Source organism: Seriola aureovittata, chromosome 10, assembly GCF_021018895.1.
Source record: "Seriola aureovittata isolate HTS-2021-v1 ecotype China chromosome 10, ASM2101889v1, whole genome shotgun sequence".
NCBI classification, from domain to species: domain Eukaryota; kingdom Metazoa; phylum Chordata; class Actinopteri; order Carangiformes; family Carangidae; genus Seriola; species Seriola aureovittata.
The window spans coordinates 26,271,818-26,287,234 of NC_079373.1; the positions used below are offsets into that span (position 1 = coordinate 26,271,818).

Below are 15,417 nucleotides of genomic sequence, written 5' to 3' on the forward strand. Positions count from 1 at the left end.
AAAAAGTGACATTATAACAGATACTGTATGTAGCACAGGAGCTAAAGTGTCATCAGCAGTTAAAGTGATTGATACAGAAATATATAGGGTGATATATTTTACAGTGAGAGTGTATAAATCAATATAATAATAATAATAATAATAATAGTAATAAAAGTCCCAAATCACAGTATTTACACGTGTTGGTGAGTATTACTACATGTGTGAAAACAGTAGCACGAAGCCTGAAGTGTGAAGCTGTGTGATGTCACACACCCCATTTATCATAGGTTGCATTGTGGGTAATGTAGGCGCCAGGCTGTGTGTAATAAAACTATATCTCTTGCTTCTGCTGCATCAGTATGTGAAGAAAGATGAATAAAGTTACATTCAGGTTAATTAAGATTCCTGATGACGTGCTTCCTGTCCACCAGCTGCTGCTGCTGCACTACAAGGCCAACACGGACGCTCAGGACAACAACGGCAACACGCCGCTGCACCTCGCCTGCATGTACGGGCACGAGGACGTAAGTCAGACTCTGAACCAGAAAGCTGCTCAGTCCCCTCACCTGATTTATTCAGGTTATGGATCAAATGGACAATTTTCTGAACACACTGATTATTTAAATGACCAAATATTTGATGTTTGCAGCTTCTGAAATGTGACGATTTCCTGCTTTTCTGTTTTTCACATCCTTACACTTGGATTTATAATTGTTTTTCATTTTGTAACTGGTTTTGTAACTTGTGGTGATCTCTCATTCTTTGCTCATATAAACGAAGCAAGTAATCAATTAATCAAAGTCACTCCTCAGATGATTCCTGGTGATGACGGTGTGTGTGTGTGTGTTGTGCGTCAGTGTGTGAAGGCCTTGGTGTACTACGACGTCCAAACGTGCCGTCTGGACCTGCAGAACGACAAAGGCGACACGGCGCTGCACATGGCGGCTCGATGGGGCTACGAGGGAATCATCCAGGTGCTGCTGGAGAACGGAGCCGTCACCGACATCCCCAACAAGAGCAAAGAGTCGCCGCTGCAGTGTGCGCTCAACTCCAAGGTCAGTAAGAAATGAACACCCAGCTCGCTCCAGCTGGTCTGACTGTGCTCATGTGTCAGAGTCCTGTAGCTCAGCTAATCTGATCAGCTGCTGTTGTTTCCAGGAACAGAAGGTGTTAGAGCGGCCGGGTCGTGGGAACAGAGCCCACTGATCCTCTTACCCAGGATCCGTCCTGCAGAGTCAACTTCAGTCTGTGTGCTCCGAGCCTGACCTCAGATCAGCCAAACTAATCAGTACAGATGCTGACACATGTTTCTCTTCTGTGTGTGTGTGTGTGTGTGTGTGTGTGTGTGTGTGTGTGTGTGTGTGTTATAGATCCTCATGTTGTTGCAGTCGTCTCAGAGCAGCCGTCAGCGCAGCGGCAGCAGAGTTGATGTGAGTCTGAGTCTCCAGCCTGTGAACTCGAAGGGTCAAAGGTCACAGAATCCAAACAGATATTAATGTGACCAACAGGGTCCAGAGAAACATTTCAGTTATAAATTTCCAACCGTTTTTTTTACTCCATTTGCTTTCTGCACCTTGTGTGAACAGACTGACTTTAATTCAGATCTTTATTCTCAATATGGAAAATAACCAGGTTTTGCATTTTGGCATCTGCCTTGATAAATATCTTTCCCACTCCCCCCCTCCCCCTCCCCCTCCCTCCTCCTCCTCCTCCTCCTCCTCCTCCTCCCAGTCTCCCAGTCGCTCCCCTCTGGCCTCAGACTGCAGCAGCCGTCGCTCCTCCATCTCCAGCAGCTCCTCTCTGGGCTCCGAGGCCAAACCAGAGGGAGAACGGGTCCGACACAGAGAGGTAACCGAGAGCGGCACACAGAGAGACTCACATGTTATTTGGACGTCCCTGAGAGGCCTCTTCCATTCTTCTTCTGCAGTAATAAAGCAGAGGCAGTTCTTTATACTACAGAAGAAGAAGAAGCTCTACAGGCTGCTTCTGTTTCCATGGCGACCGACGCTGTGTGTGTTTGTGTGATTGACAGGTGGAGAAGCTGCTGCGCGCCGTGGCAGATGGTGATGTGGAGATGGTGAGAAGTTAAACAGCACAGAGTCACGGCACGTTTCCATCTGAACATCCTGCTGTGTAAGAAGAACTGTTTTCACCTGTGTGTGTGTTTCAGGTGCGTTACCTGTTGGAGTGGATGGATGAGGAAGAGGAAGATGAAGGAGAGATTCGGTCCGAGGCTCTGCTCTGCCACCCGCTGTGCCAGTGTCCGAACTGCGCTCCCACCCAGAAGGTCTGACCAATGTAGTTTCACATCTCCTCTCTCAGGCTTCTCTCTGCAGCTCTAGTAACAACAGGTCTGTGAGCCAATCAGAAGAGAGGAGGCTCTGAGCCTCTCTTCTGATTGGCTGACTGTTCTCTGAGTGATCCAATAAAAATAAAGCAGATTTCAGGTAAAAACACTCAGAGAAACCAAATCCTGCAAGGTTTGGATGGTGGGTCCAGGTGGGCGGGGCTTGGTGACTGCTTTGTTGTGACATCACAAAGTTCCAGAAGTCCTGACGGCTGGTTTTAAGGCTCAGTTTCTGAATACAGGCTGTGTGCATTTCTCTGTGGACTGAGGTTTTGATACTTTCACAGTATTAATATAGAAGCTAGAGCTGATCTATAATCACACTACACATGGACACAGACCTTTACATTGGAGGAGCTTTAATAAAGGGTTAATAAAACACTGTAATGTAGCTGTAAGAAGTGTTAACATCTCCATCTGATCCTCTGTCCTCTTTGTGTCTTCCAGTTGTCTGTTCTCCAGGCCGGAGCTCTCGGCGTCAACAGCTGTAATGTCGACGGCTTCACGCCGCTCCACGTCGCCGCCCTGCATGGCCACTCGGGGCTGGCCGCCCTGCTGATCCGCCACGGAGCCAACGTCAACTCCCGCACAAACCAAAGCGCCACGCCGCTTCACCTGGCGAGCCAGAACAGCCACGTCCAGGTAGGAGCAAAACAGGAGATTGGGATTAGAGAGTCATTTTGGAAACCGCCTTTGTAGAATAGTTTGTTGGATTTGTTCTAATTGAAGAACTAAAAATAACTGAATAGGAAAGTGTGTTTTTAGATTATCCAGCAAATTTAGTCCTTCACAAATGAAGGTCACTTTATCACATTGATGCAAAAGTAAAAATGTCTACAAAGAAGTTCTGCTCCCTGGTTTGATGCACCGCCCACACTGGCCTCCTACAGCCACAGTATATATATATATAAATATATCTTGTCTTGTTTTACTTTTGAGTCCATCCAAGAAATCATTTACCTGTGACTGTCTCTAAGATTTCTCCTCACCCTGCTAGAATCAGCTGACGCTGTTACAGTATCATTAAATCGTTATGGAAACGAACCGTGATAGTCAGCAGGTTTCCTGGTGGAGGTCACAGTGCTGTGTCACCCTTGTGATAAAAACACTACTTTTTACTGTGGCTTGATGTGTAGGTGTGGGTCAGCCACAACACTCAGGTGTGTCTGCTGTAAGGAAGTCTGGCTCACTGGCACCACGGTGTGGCCAAAAGTCGGCAGTGCAGGGAAAATATTAAGTCCAGTGATACTTTCAAAGTGATTAATTAATGTGGTTCGTGCTTCTTTAATTTAATGAGTCAATGTAAAAAGTGACCAACCTGCTAATGGTCACAATTTAGTATTACAGTGGTGACAGGAAGTGGTTTTGTTTCGAAGTGCAAGGAAGTAGCCGTTCGACTTTTTGTCGTTAGTTCAGTGACATTATGAAGTCGAGACGTTTGTTTAAACTGCAGCGTAATGTTCAGTTTGAAAGACGTTTGTTCATTGAGCGAAACTTCCACACAACAACACGACTCGTGCAATTTTGAGAACATCAGTGCGTTCACATTGACAAGCGCGACATGCGGTGAACTTCGAAGTATGATGGTGCACTCCAAACGAGTGTGAAACGATGCACACTTATATTTTTTGCTTTTTTTTTTTTTTTTAATTAGTCACATTAGAAATACAAAATACGGCACAAAAGAAGTAACATAACGGAACGATCAACGCTTCTCAACCTCAACGGTCGCCATCTTGGCTGCGTAGGGGAAGGGGAGGGGAGCGCCAACGTATTTTCAAACTTGTAAAAATGGCGACCGAGGAAGGAGAAGGAAGCGTTGTTGGTGCCGATGTCGGAATAACTTACACGTCGCATGATACACGGGACTCATGCATAAAACGTAAATAAAACGTTGATTTTGACGTTAAGTTAGCAGAGCAACCGGCAGGTGTTGCGGCCGTCATTTCCGGTGAATGACAACGGCTGCGTCTGATCAGGGACAACACTAACCTGTCAACATGTTACCGCCTCATTTACTTAAATACTTAAAAACACTTTCAATTGAAGATTTAAATCTTTGTTTTGTGTCTTTAGTGGGAAACAGTGTGTTTTCTCCTTGGTGTGTGTAGGTGATGAGGTTTCTGCTGGAGTGCAACGCCAAACTGAATAAGAAGGATCACTATGGCAACACACCTCTGATACACGCCTGTCTCTGTGGAAACCTGGAGACGGTCAACACCCTGCTACAGGTAAACACACACACACACACACACACACACTTCTGTAAATGTCACAGAGAAGGAGGTGCGGTTTCAAACATGACCTCCATCCGTGCAGAGCAACGCGCTGGTGAACATGGCGAACCTTCAGGGGAACACGGCGCTCCACGAGGCGGTGCGGGGGGGACACCAGGCGCTGGTGGAGCTGCTGCTGAGGGGCGGAGCCTCGCCCGGCCTCAGGAACAAGAGGCAGAGGACGCCGCTGGACTGCGCCTACGAGCTGGGCGGCAAGGTGGTCCTGGAGGGGGGAGGGGGGAGGGGGGGGGGGGGGTCTGACACGTGCAGGGTCACATGATTTAGATTAAAGCCGTCGTCAGCAGATTTACCAAAACGTCTAATATCTAAACTGTGTGAGGGACCTTTGAGGGAGAAATGTATTCAAAGCATTTATATAAATATAATTTTATACTTAGATAATTTCTGGTTTGGTTGGAAACAGGATTATCAATAATACCAGCATCAGACTAATCTCTGTTTCCTCCTGCAGAACACTGAGATCCTGAGAGCTCTGCAGAAAGCGTCCGGACTTTCCCCCGACGCCGAGCCGATCAAACTCCTCTCTGTGCCCAAAGGAGCTCTGGGTAATGTTAGCAATGTTTTGTTTTCGTCTGAAGTCAAATCATGTCAGAAATGACTCCAGTGTTGTGTCGGCCATTAATCACGATGTCATCTGCAGCTCATTCGTTCGTGCAGCGCCTGCGGCTGCAGGATCACTCCAACGGCAGGAAGCAGAAACTGGCTCAGTCCATCAGCAGGTAGACGTCACCAGAACAAAGACGTGGAGGAGGTGTGAGATGTTGGATGGCTGGAAGCTTGTTTCATTTTTACCTTTTTTTAATGTGCTTTAATTCAGGATTCAGCAGATGAAGAAAGGTTCCTCAGGTCCTTCCCCCAGGTGTTCACCGACCCTCAACCAGGTAACCTGTGACCGTTCATGCTGCTGGAGTCTCTGATGACATCGTGTTTTTAACCATGTTGTGCTTTTTGTGCTTTTTGTGCTGTCTCAACAGCTGACGATGAATCCTAATGAATCTGACATTAGTATTTTCTATATATATATCTTGTCATTTTAATGTGTTTAAACTCAGAGCGCAGCTGAGCCCGACCAAGACTAAGACTAAGACTAAAACATATCAATAAACACAGCAGGAAGAAAAGAAATGTAAATAAAGATGAAACAAATAGTTCAGGTCAGATATCTTAATTATAAATAAAAAAAATTAACAATAAGATAAAAATATTTACAAAAAAACGTGAAGAAATACCTCAGCAACCAAAGTAAGGAAAACGCCTAAAGGAGGAGTCGATTTTACATCACAGGTTCAAACATCAGTCTGAGCTCTAAGTCCTGATCCGGCGTTTTCTCTGCAGGTGAATCCAGACCGGAGGAGGCTGAGGCGAGGGGAGACGGTGGAGGTCAGCAGCCCCTCGGGGAGCCTGGAGTCCGGGCCCCGGCTGAGAGAGCGGCCCCTGGGTCGCTGTCACACCCTGGACTCTGGAGAACGCGCTCCGGAGCGTCTGCAGGCGAAACACGCTCCGGACACGAGCGACGACGCGCAGCCCGACGTCAACGAAACTCACTCCGCCGACGACTCCAGCTGCAGCAGCGGCAGCAAGACCTCACCCTCCCCCCCGCCGTCGAGCGCGTCGCCACAGGCGGATAATTCATTCGAAGCCCCGCCCACACACGTCCTCACCAACCACTCTGCTTCGCACGAGACCGACCTGCCTGTGAACGGGCCGTGTGACCAGCAGAATCACGCCGACGACGCCGAGTCATCGCAGTCGGACGGCAAAGATGGAAACTCCAATCCCACCCGCCCCGCTGACCTCCCCCTGCTCGTCCAGACAGGCGGAGGCGATCCAACACACACCGACCACACACCGGAGACGAGTGCAGAGCGGAGGCGGGGCAACGGAGACGTCGTTGAGGAGTCCTGCGGAGCAACGACACAAACGCCATGAGTCAGTGAACAGGAAGAAGAAGACGAAACTTAATGTTTCTCAAGAGGAAGAAAAAGCACATGACTCAGACTTTAGAAAAACACTGAAGTCCAACTGATTCATCGAGCTGCTGGACGGAGATAAAAACCCTCCACGGTTTTAATTAGACGCACGTCAGAGTCGGTTCACTCGTGTCACAGCAACATGTTTCCTCTTCCACCTCGTCGGCGCAGGCGGGTTTTATTCGTCCTGGTTCTGAGAGAAAAAGATCCAACACTAACTTTTCTCTTCTTTAGATTCATTCAGACCAAAAACAGCTCCATGAAAGCAACACAAGGCGCTGTGTTGTTGTTGTTGTCGTCGTCGTCGCCGCCGTTGTTCCGTGTCCTTCAGAGGACGCCGTCTATGAAGACGTGGCAATCGTCCGTCCGTCCGTACGGACATACGGATGGACGGACCGACGTCCCATTCTCGTGGACACGATATCTTAGTAACGCCGTGACAGAACTTCTTCAAACTTGGCACAAACATTCACTTGGACTCAAGGATGAACTGATTATATTTTAGTCGTCAAAGGTTAAAGGTCAAGGTCACAGTGACTTATGATTTTGGTCATGTGAACGCGATATCTCGGGAACTCGTCAAGTGAATTTCTTCCAATTTCAAAATCTAATCAGTTCATCATCGAGTCCTAGTGAACCTTTGTATGTTCTAATTAGATTTACAAAGGTCATTACTCAAGACTTCACAGCGAATATTTAAATGACTCGGGATAAACAGGGATGTGACCTGGACCTAGTCTGAACGGCGGAGGGATACGACCACGAGGAGACGATTCTCGCCCGTTGTTTTAACAGTCGCACCGTCAGCTGTTGAACGGAGCTGAAACCCAATACTTCCATTAAACAGTGCGACCCTCAGGCTCTCTGTCGCGGTGGTTTGCTTTCATAACTGGCGTTATCCAGCAACCAGCACAAAGTAAAGTCCATCCACCGGCACTGAGGTGACGGAGACTCCAACCACATCCACCGTCTCTGCGTGGAAGAGGAACGTCCTCAGATATGTTTGTAACTTGGGTGAATTGACTCTTTAAAGTCACACTGTGTTTTGCACATCTCTAACAGCCCCCACAAATCAGTCCAGAGTTCAGAGGGAAATCTTCAGATGTAATTTTCTCCCATTTTCTCATTTTGTTTACTTCCTGTAAAAAAAAAAACAACACGTTGTTTCTTTTAGTACAAGACAAATGTAAAAACACTTGAGACACAGAGAGAAAACTGTGTCCAGATCATCTGAAAACAAACAGGCCGGAAATCTTCCAAAGGAATCGGGTTTAACGATCGTTTCCTCAGCGTACTGATTTTACATTCTGCTGAGTTTCATTGTGACTTTGGCAGCTCACATGTCGGTGGTGACGTTCACAGACGTCAGGATTTCTCAGCAGCTCCTCCTCTTCCTCCCCCCCCCCCCCCCCCCCCCCCTGAGTTTGAAGCACTTTCTTCTTCTAGCCCTCACAAAAAGAAAAAGGGATGCGAACCGACCTGATTTTAGTTACATGCCGTTCGAATGTTTTACTTTACGCCACTAGACTGTAGCTCGGCTGCGAGCACCAGACTTCATTTGAAGAACACGTTTTGTTTAGTTTTGACTTGGAAACTCGACGTTAGCTTGATTTCACAGTTTAAAGTGGATTTACAGTTTGACTGGTTTGCCGTTTAACAACATTTTACTCCTCTTACTGTTTTAATAGGATGATTTTATTTTATTTATGACCCTTGTTGATGGTTGAGTGTTGTGTGTTCAGAGAGATTCAGCTTCTCCCGAACGTTAGAATGTGTTTTCTTCAGACATGGTTCAAGTTAAAGGAACAAACAGCTGGTTCTGCATGTTTTTTATTCATTTATTCAAAATTATTTTACATTACTACTGACTTTCACAGTATTAATATAGAACCTAGACCTGGTTTGTAACACATGGACATCTACCTTTAGACTATATGAACCTTTAAAAGGGTCTGATTTAAGGTTTTATGCCTTTAAATGAGATTTAAAAAAATGAACGTGATAATTTAATATCATAATTTTTACCAGTTTGTTGTGGAAATGTGCCGTGACAGTAACGTCATGATAATGCTGCACAAACTCGATTAACCTCAACAAACTGTTATTAAACAGTTAACATACTATAACACCAGTCACGGATGTAGGTACATTCATCTATAAACACATATATCTGAAAACAGATGTTAATGAGTGAAATAAAACATGTAAAAGCAGCAGATTGATCCTTTAACATCAGTAGATCTATAACTTTATTAAGACGAGTATAATGCACCATAATGAAGTGAGAATGCAGTACTGTATAACCGTCACCATCAGTGTTACTGTTCACGTTAATGTCTGCTGCGTCTTTGTGGCTCATTCAAGAAAACGATGTCAAACCCGCTCAGAAGTCAAGTCTTAATTATTTTTGTACCTGTTTTTATTTCCTGTTTGGATGTTTAAAAGATGATGTGAATGTGCCTTATTTAATTCACACCCAAATAACCCACAATAAACCTGTGATTTTAATTATGATTTAGGCTAATTATCTTTTTTTTATCAGTGGCGTTTAAAAAAGAAAATTACATTGATTTGATCAGACGATATTCCTCTGGTAACAAGTTAAATCACTGATAGTGACTTCTGAAAGTCTGCATGTGAGGCGTTCAGGGGACACCTGTAAGCTGTAGCGTCTATAGATAATATGTGAGGTGTTTAAGGGACATTAAAATTGTAGTGTCTTCCATTAGTCTGCATGTGAGGCGTTTAGGAGACATCTGTAAATTATAGTATCTACCGATAGTCTTTCTGTGAGGCGTTTAGGGGACATATATACCACAGAATCTGTGTTCCTGCTGTTTAATCTTGCAGTAAATGTTACAAAATACTACACAAGACTAGTGCCACATAAGGAGCACAGGAAAATATCACATTAAAGATCCACAGACACAAAAAGTACCACAGTAATGTCTGTCTTCAGTCCCTCTGAGGCGTGGACAGGTATTCCTCTCTATCAGCGCTGACTCCACCTGTGAAGGCAGCACAGTTTTCCCACTGCCAGCTCCCAGTTAATCATTTCTGATCTCTCCACACACACTCACACACACACACACTCCTCACACCTTTCATTCTCATCAGACATGTCGTCCAGGATTCTCTGCTTGTTTCTTGCTCTTGTTTTTTGGGGTCCGGTTCGCGGCGGGCCCCTGACGAACCCCCACCCCAGCATGACGGACCAGCAGCTGTTCTGGGGCGCCGACCAGTACGACTTCTCTGTGGTGCTTCCTGCTTCTGGGTTGGAGTGTTTCTGGCACTTTGCTCACCGCGGCGAGAGGTTCTACCTGAGCTTCATGGTAAGATGAAGCGCTGAGGCCGCCACACGTTTCTGTCTACAGCGCGAGCAGACTTCTCTATGTTCACTGTTCACGTCGTTTAGAAAAAGTATCACACTCTTAACAGTTAATATCCGTTACAAAGTGTTTCCCACTTTCACTCAGAAAATCTCTCATAAGAAATAATTGAAAATGTTCAGACAAAATTCGTGTTCGTATAGAAAATAAGTTTTCAGGCCCCTTAACTTCTCATATAAGTTATTTTTTCAGCAGTTTTTATATGTAAAACATTATATATATTAACATGTGGTAAGTTATTATCCATGTTCAAAGGTCTGTGTCCATGTGTAGTGTGATTATAGATCAGCTCTAGCTTCTATATTAATACTGTGAAAGTATCAAAGCCTCAGTCCACAGAGAAATGCACACAGCCTGTATTCAGAAACTGAGCCTTAAAACCAGCCGTCAGGACTTCTGGAACTTTGTGATGTCACAACAAAGCAGTCACCAAGCCCCGCCCACCTGGACCCACCATCCAAACCTTGCAGGATTTGGTTTCTCTGAGTGTTTTTACCTGAAATCTGCTACATTTTTATTGGATCAGTCAGAAAACAGTCGGCCAATCAGAAGAGAGGCTCAGAGCCTCCTCTCTTCTGATTAGCTCTTGTTGCGAACATACAAACTGGACATTTTAAAAGTCTCCAGTACATGAAAGTGTATTTAACTCTCTCTCTCTGCTCTACATGTGTGTTGTGTTTTCTGTCTGTAGGTGCAGTGGGTGACGGGAGTCGGCCATGACAGACACCTGTCTGTCACCGTCAACGCTCCCAGCAGTCTGGTGGTGTCGACTGTCGACGACGCCACGGGTCAGATCAACTTTGAGGCGGAGGAAACAGGTGTCTGTCTGTCAGTCTGTCTGTCACAATAAAACGTTACTAACAAAAAGATAAAAACTGTTGATTTAAAAGGAGCTTAATGATAATATGACTGATTATATATTTGACTTTTTTTTTAAATAACTTAAGAAAACACGTGCAAACAAAGGAAGTGTTTCCAGGGGACACAAAAAAGTGATGAACCCGACGTGGTGGATGTTTTATAATAGCCTACATCCATGTGCACTTGTTGTTCAGGTCCCAAAGCACTGCCAGGTTCGTCACTTTTTAATGTCCCCTGGAAACACTTCCTGTTGTGTGGTGATATTACCCTTTAATATCTCTATTACTTTTTTAATCAATAAATATTAGGTTTTTTTTTTCACACCCCATAATAATTTGTTGCCGCAGTGACCCAGTTTCACCACAGGGGTCAGCAGTGAGTGTCATCTCAGTATTTTCTCACTTGTGTCCCTCCAGGTTTCTACCAGATGTGTTTCAGCAACTTCCACAACCACTTCGGCACCATGCAGGTCTCCCTCAGCTTTGGCGTTTACTACGACGGCTACCAAGACCCCGCCACCGGCAAAGATGAGCAGAAGAAGAAAGAGGAAGTGGGCAAAGAACTGAACAACACATTGAACATCATAGAGGTAAAAGATAAACTTCCAGGTAACAATGTGGAGTTTCTCAATGAATCCTAATATTTTCTGTTTCTGTAATGAAACGTTTTGTTATTTATTAGTCCGATATATCTGCAATAACATACAAACCTTTAGATTCAGCTGAGGAAAAACTCCCATTAAAAAATCATTTTATTATTTAATTTTTTATTCTTATTTATTAGAAAAAGGGAGAAACATTCACCAAAAACATAAAAACTGTGAAAATGAAGATCCAATTTTCTGAATTTAAAAGCTTTCCAGAAGTGTTTGTAACATGATGTGCTTTAAGTTTATGTATTTCATTTTACACCTCCCTTCAAATATTACCCTTGAAATCTTCTTTATTTCTTCATTTATTATTTATGCATTTAAAGTTTATTTATGCATTTGTTTGTATTCCTTATTTATTTGTTTATCATTATTATTTATTTATTTATGCATTTCAAAATGTATGTATTTATTTGTATTTCTTCATTTATTTATTGTTTCTACAATTATTTATTTATTCATTTATTATTATTTTTATTTATTTATTTATGCATTTAAAATTTATTTATGTATTCTTTTTCTATTTCTACATTATTTATTCATTTATTTATTTATACGTATGTCATTCTTCGTCCTCCGTGCTGCAGGACGCGACTCACAAAGTGGAGAACTACGTGTTCCACATGTTCCGCTACTACAACTTCGGCCGCATGAGGAGGAGCGCCGACTACTTCCTGCTTCAGTCCAACTCGCAGTACGTCACCTGGTGGTCGACGGCCCTCAGCCTCCTCATCGTCACCTCCGGGTATCTGCAGCTCTTCTTCCTCAAAAGACTCTTCATCAGCAAGACCGGCACCGAGGACGAGAGGCCTCGGTGCTGACGGACTCAGGGCGGGTCAGAGTCCGGATGTTTAGTCCAGCAGAAACAGACCAGAACGAAGCCGACGGCCTAAATCCCCCAAAAAACATCATTCTGTCATCTGTGTGTGTGTACGGTGGCCCTGGAGCCTCAAACCACACGATGATGCTGTGGCGGCCATTTTTCTTTCTGGTATTGTATTTGTGTCCTCTTACTTCTTCACACGATATAATTAAACTTTGCTATTAGACGATCATGTGAACAGTTTGTGATGTTTTCCTCAGTTAATGTTGATTATTATTGTCACAATATAGTGGCAGTCAATGGCTTTTGCTGTGTGACGTCAATACTAATAAAGCATTTCATCAATTAATAAGTAATTGTACAATAAAAATAGGCATTAATACATTTGTTTAGAAATTAATTTATTAATCTATAAATAAATAGATTAAATTATAAAGTATTTAATTATTTCATGTTTTAATGGTCAATAAAAACAGGAATTAAAACAATAATTTACAAATGAAATATTGATAAATATTTCAAATTAAAACTAAATTCACAAATAGAATTGAATCAGACTTTCATCAGATATTTAAAAAGCTATTTCCTCTCCCATTATCTTTTCTGTTTCCTTGCTTAGATTGGCTTCATCATTTAGCTTCACTTTATTTAGCCTCTTCATATGAAGTATTTTATTAATATTCCTATTGTCCTTCCAAACAGTGAGACTGCAACGCTCTTTGTAAAGAAAAACAAACTGTAAGATGTTTTAAAGTCGAGGTCCGTAGTTTGTTTTCGACTCTTAGCAGCAATCCTAAAGTAAATGCTGATGTTTATCATGTTCAACATCTTCTCCTGTAGGTTGGACAAACAAAAGCAGAAATAATAAACTGAGATTATTAAAATAACTACAAGGAAAATGCAGCAAATCCTTACGTTTAAGTTGCTGGAACTGGGAAATATTTACATGAAAAATTATTTAATTATACATTATAATTTTTAAATCATCAAGAAATCATTTCAGCTGTAATAGTATATATTATTGGACAGTTTAATCTACAACAAAGCATTTTATTTTAAAAGCTCGTCAAATGCTTTGTATGTTAAATAATAATTAATTATTAAGTTGTTATATAACTTAATTTGCAATTTAAAAGTGGAGAAGTATAAAATAGTGGATGTGCTCTGGAGCAACACTACGCTTCTCTTGTAATGTGTCGTTCACACCTGTCTGACTGTGACGCACCTGACTGGTTTGTCTGATAACTCTTTTCCCGTATATCTGTGACCGAACTGGAACACAGTGAATAGTTTTGTACCTCTGGGTATCTGCAGCGATGTGTTATCACGACTCCGAGAGTCAACAACACCAAGCAGTGACAGCAGAATGCAACCGCTGCTTTCTGGAACGTTTCCCATCAGAGAAAAGAAGCTTGACGTCGTATAAAAATATTAATCGTCTGGTTTTTCCATGTTTTATTGTTTTATAACCTTTATTTAGTTTGGGTTTATATATGTCTAATTTTTGGGTTTCATTAGTTTACTTGAGTTTAGTCTCTTAAAATGTTCAAGTTGTGTTTCGTTTAATTAATCACATTTATTTTCTATGTATCAAGTGATTAACACTCAAGAACAGTTGTATTATTCAATCAGAGGAGATTATTATTATCTTCATTGTCAATACATCTGACTGATTGATTGTTAGAGTATAAAATGCCCATCACAATTCCCTGAAGACCAACATATTCAAATGTGTTGTTTTATCTGAGAAACAGTCAACAATCCAAAAATGTTGAGAACCAGCAAATATTCACATTTGAGACGTTGGTACCAGTGAATTTCTGGAATTTTTACTGTAAAAAAAGTGTTTGATTGATCAACATTCGCCTTTAGGTTATATGGACCACAACAATCATTTCTTTGATACTTTCACAGTATTAATATAGAAGCTAGAGCTGATCTATAATCACACTACACATGGACACAGACCTTTACACTGGAGGAGCTTTAAATCTGCTCATGCACCACAGTCTGTCACATACAGGCTCATAAAGACCAGAGATCCCACAGTAATCTACGATCTGCTGAAACAGGAAGTGAAAACGGATGGACGCGCTGTGACGGTGACGGTGCGTTAAAGATGCCACAGATGGGAGGGAAACAGGTGGAGGTGTATAAAAGCAGCACAGCAGCAGATTCTCCTTCTTCAGCTGCATCCGACAGGACACCAACATCCTCCTCCTCCTTCAGGTAAACCTGATCATGTGATGTATTATCATGGGTTTGTAGTAGAATTAAGACTCTCTCTAAAGAAGAGCAGGAATAAATTTAGAAGCGTTTTATGTTGTTCTTGCCAAATATATTGCTAGAATATTCTTGATTATATTTTTGAGGGTTAAATTATTTAAACTTTTAAGGTTTTTTTCAGTTTGATGAAACTTTATAGTTTGTTTTTATTTAGTTTCATGTGTCCGTGTGTCCTTGCTGTGTGCCAACTGTCACCGAGCTGCTGTCCGTCTGAATGTGTCGTTTCCTTTAACAATAGTCTTTATTGTTCAAGGTTTAAAAACTCGAGGGTGAAGGTTTGGGAAACACATCATCGTCTTCCTTTATTTAAAAAGCTCATTTTATACTTCAATGTCATCAGTGTGTTAATGCATTGATGCATAATTTTAATTCTTAATTTTAGTTTTCACTAATAAAGTCCTCACACAAAAATATAGTTTCTTTTACTCAAAAAAAAAACAGTGCAGTGAAGTTTGAATAAGTTTTGTGAGGAGAATAAAACACTTTACAGTAAAGACGGACGGTAGAAAGAAAGAACGTCTTTGGGAAACCACACCTCACCTCACTCGGCCGTGTTCTGTGGAATGTAAATGGCGCCGTCTGATAGTCAGTGTTGGGAAGTGTTGAGGAAACCCCGCCCACTTCTGTACCGCTAGGAAAGTGCTTTAAATGGCTGTTTGATATAACGGCTGAACGTGGTTTCATTATCAGCTCTGGCCTGTAGCACGTGATACATGTATATAACAACACAGTGAGACGCGTGGCTTAAAACATATTCTGATTCATGCTGTTCCAACTCTTCACTGCAGATGTTCAACAGCCCCTTTAAGTCAA

At 42.6% G+C, this 15,417-nt stretch overlaps 2 protein-coding genes across 4 annotated transcripts in view; both read left to right on the forward strand.

Annotated features, from left to right (window-relative positions):
• ankrd27 (ankyrin repeat domain 27 (VPS9 domain)) overlaps positions 1-9,110 on the forward strand; it is a 33,943-nt gene extending 24,833 nt beyond the window's left edge. For all 3 annotated transcript variants that reach the window (XM_056386946.1, XM_056386945.1, XM_056386944.1), the window contains exons 16-28: positions 414-506; positions 840-1,037; positions 1,353-1,412; positions 1,714-1,830; positions 2,015-2,059; positions 2,153-2,269; positions 2,777-2,971; positions 4,441-4,560; positions 4,649-4,822; positions 5,078-5,171; positions 5,267-5,345; positions 5,444-5,507; positions 5,962-9,110. In XM_056386946.1, the coding sequence (XP_056242921.1) occupies positions 414-506; positions 840-1,037; positions 1,353-1,412; positions 1,714-1,830; positions 2,015-2,059; positions 2,153-2,269; positions 2,777-2,971; positions 4,441-4,560; positions 4,649-4,822; positions 5,078-5,171; positions 5,267-5,345; positions 5,444-5,507; positions 5,962-6,555 (1,950 nt within the window). In that variant the 3' untranslated portion in view covers positions 6,556-9,110. The remainder of the gene's footprint in view (positions 1-413; positions 507-839; positions 1,038-1,352; positions 1,413-1,713; positions 1,831-2,014; positions 2,060-2,152; positions 2,270-2,776; positions 2,972-4,440; positions 4,561-4,648; positions 4,823-5,077; positions 5,172-5,266; positions 5,346-5,443; positions 5,508-5,961) is intronic.
• Positions 9,111-9,250: 140 nt separating this feature from the next.
• On the forward strand, positions 9,251-12,628 carry tmed6 (transmembrane p24 trafficking protein 6). The gene is made up of 4 exons (XM_056386948.1): positions 9,251-9,928; positions 10,677-10,803; positions 11,263-11,435; positions 12,083-12,628. Exons 1-4 carry the CDS (start codon positions 9,716-9,718, stop codon positions 12,314-12,316), a joined length of 747 nt encoding a protein of 248 aa, XP_056242923.1. The 5' UTR covers positions 9,251-9,715; the 3' UTR covers positions 12,317-12,628.
• Positions 12,629-15,417: the final 2,789 nt, after the last annotated feature.

Coding starts and splice junctions, on each gene's coding strand:
- tmed6 (XM_056386948.1), top strand. CDS start 9,716: ATGTCGTCCAGGATTCTCTGCTTGTTTCTTGCTCTTGTTTTTTGGGGT. Junction 10,804..11,262: donor CTTTGAGGCGGAGGAAACAG/GTGTCTGTCTGT, acceptor GTGTCCCTCCAG/GTTTCTACCAGATGTGTTTC. Junction 11,436..12,082: donor ACACATTGAACATCATAGAG/GTAAAAGATAAA, acceptor TCCGTGCTGCAG/GACGCGACTCACAAAGTGGA.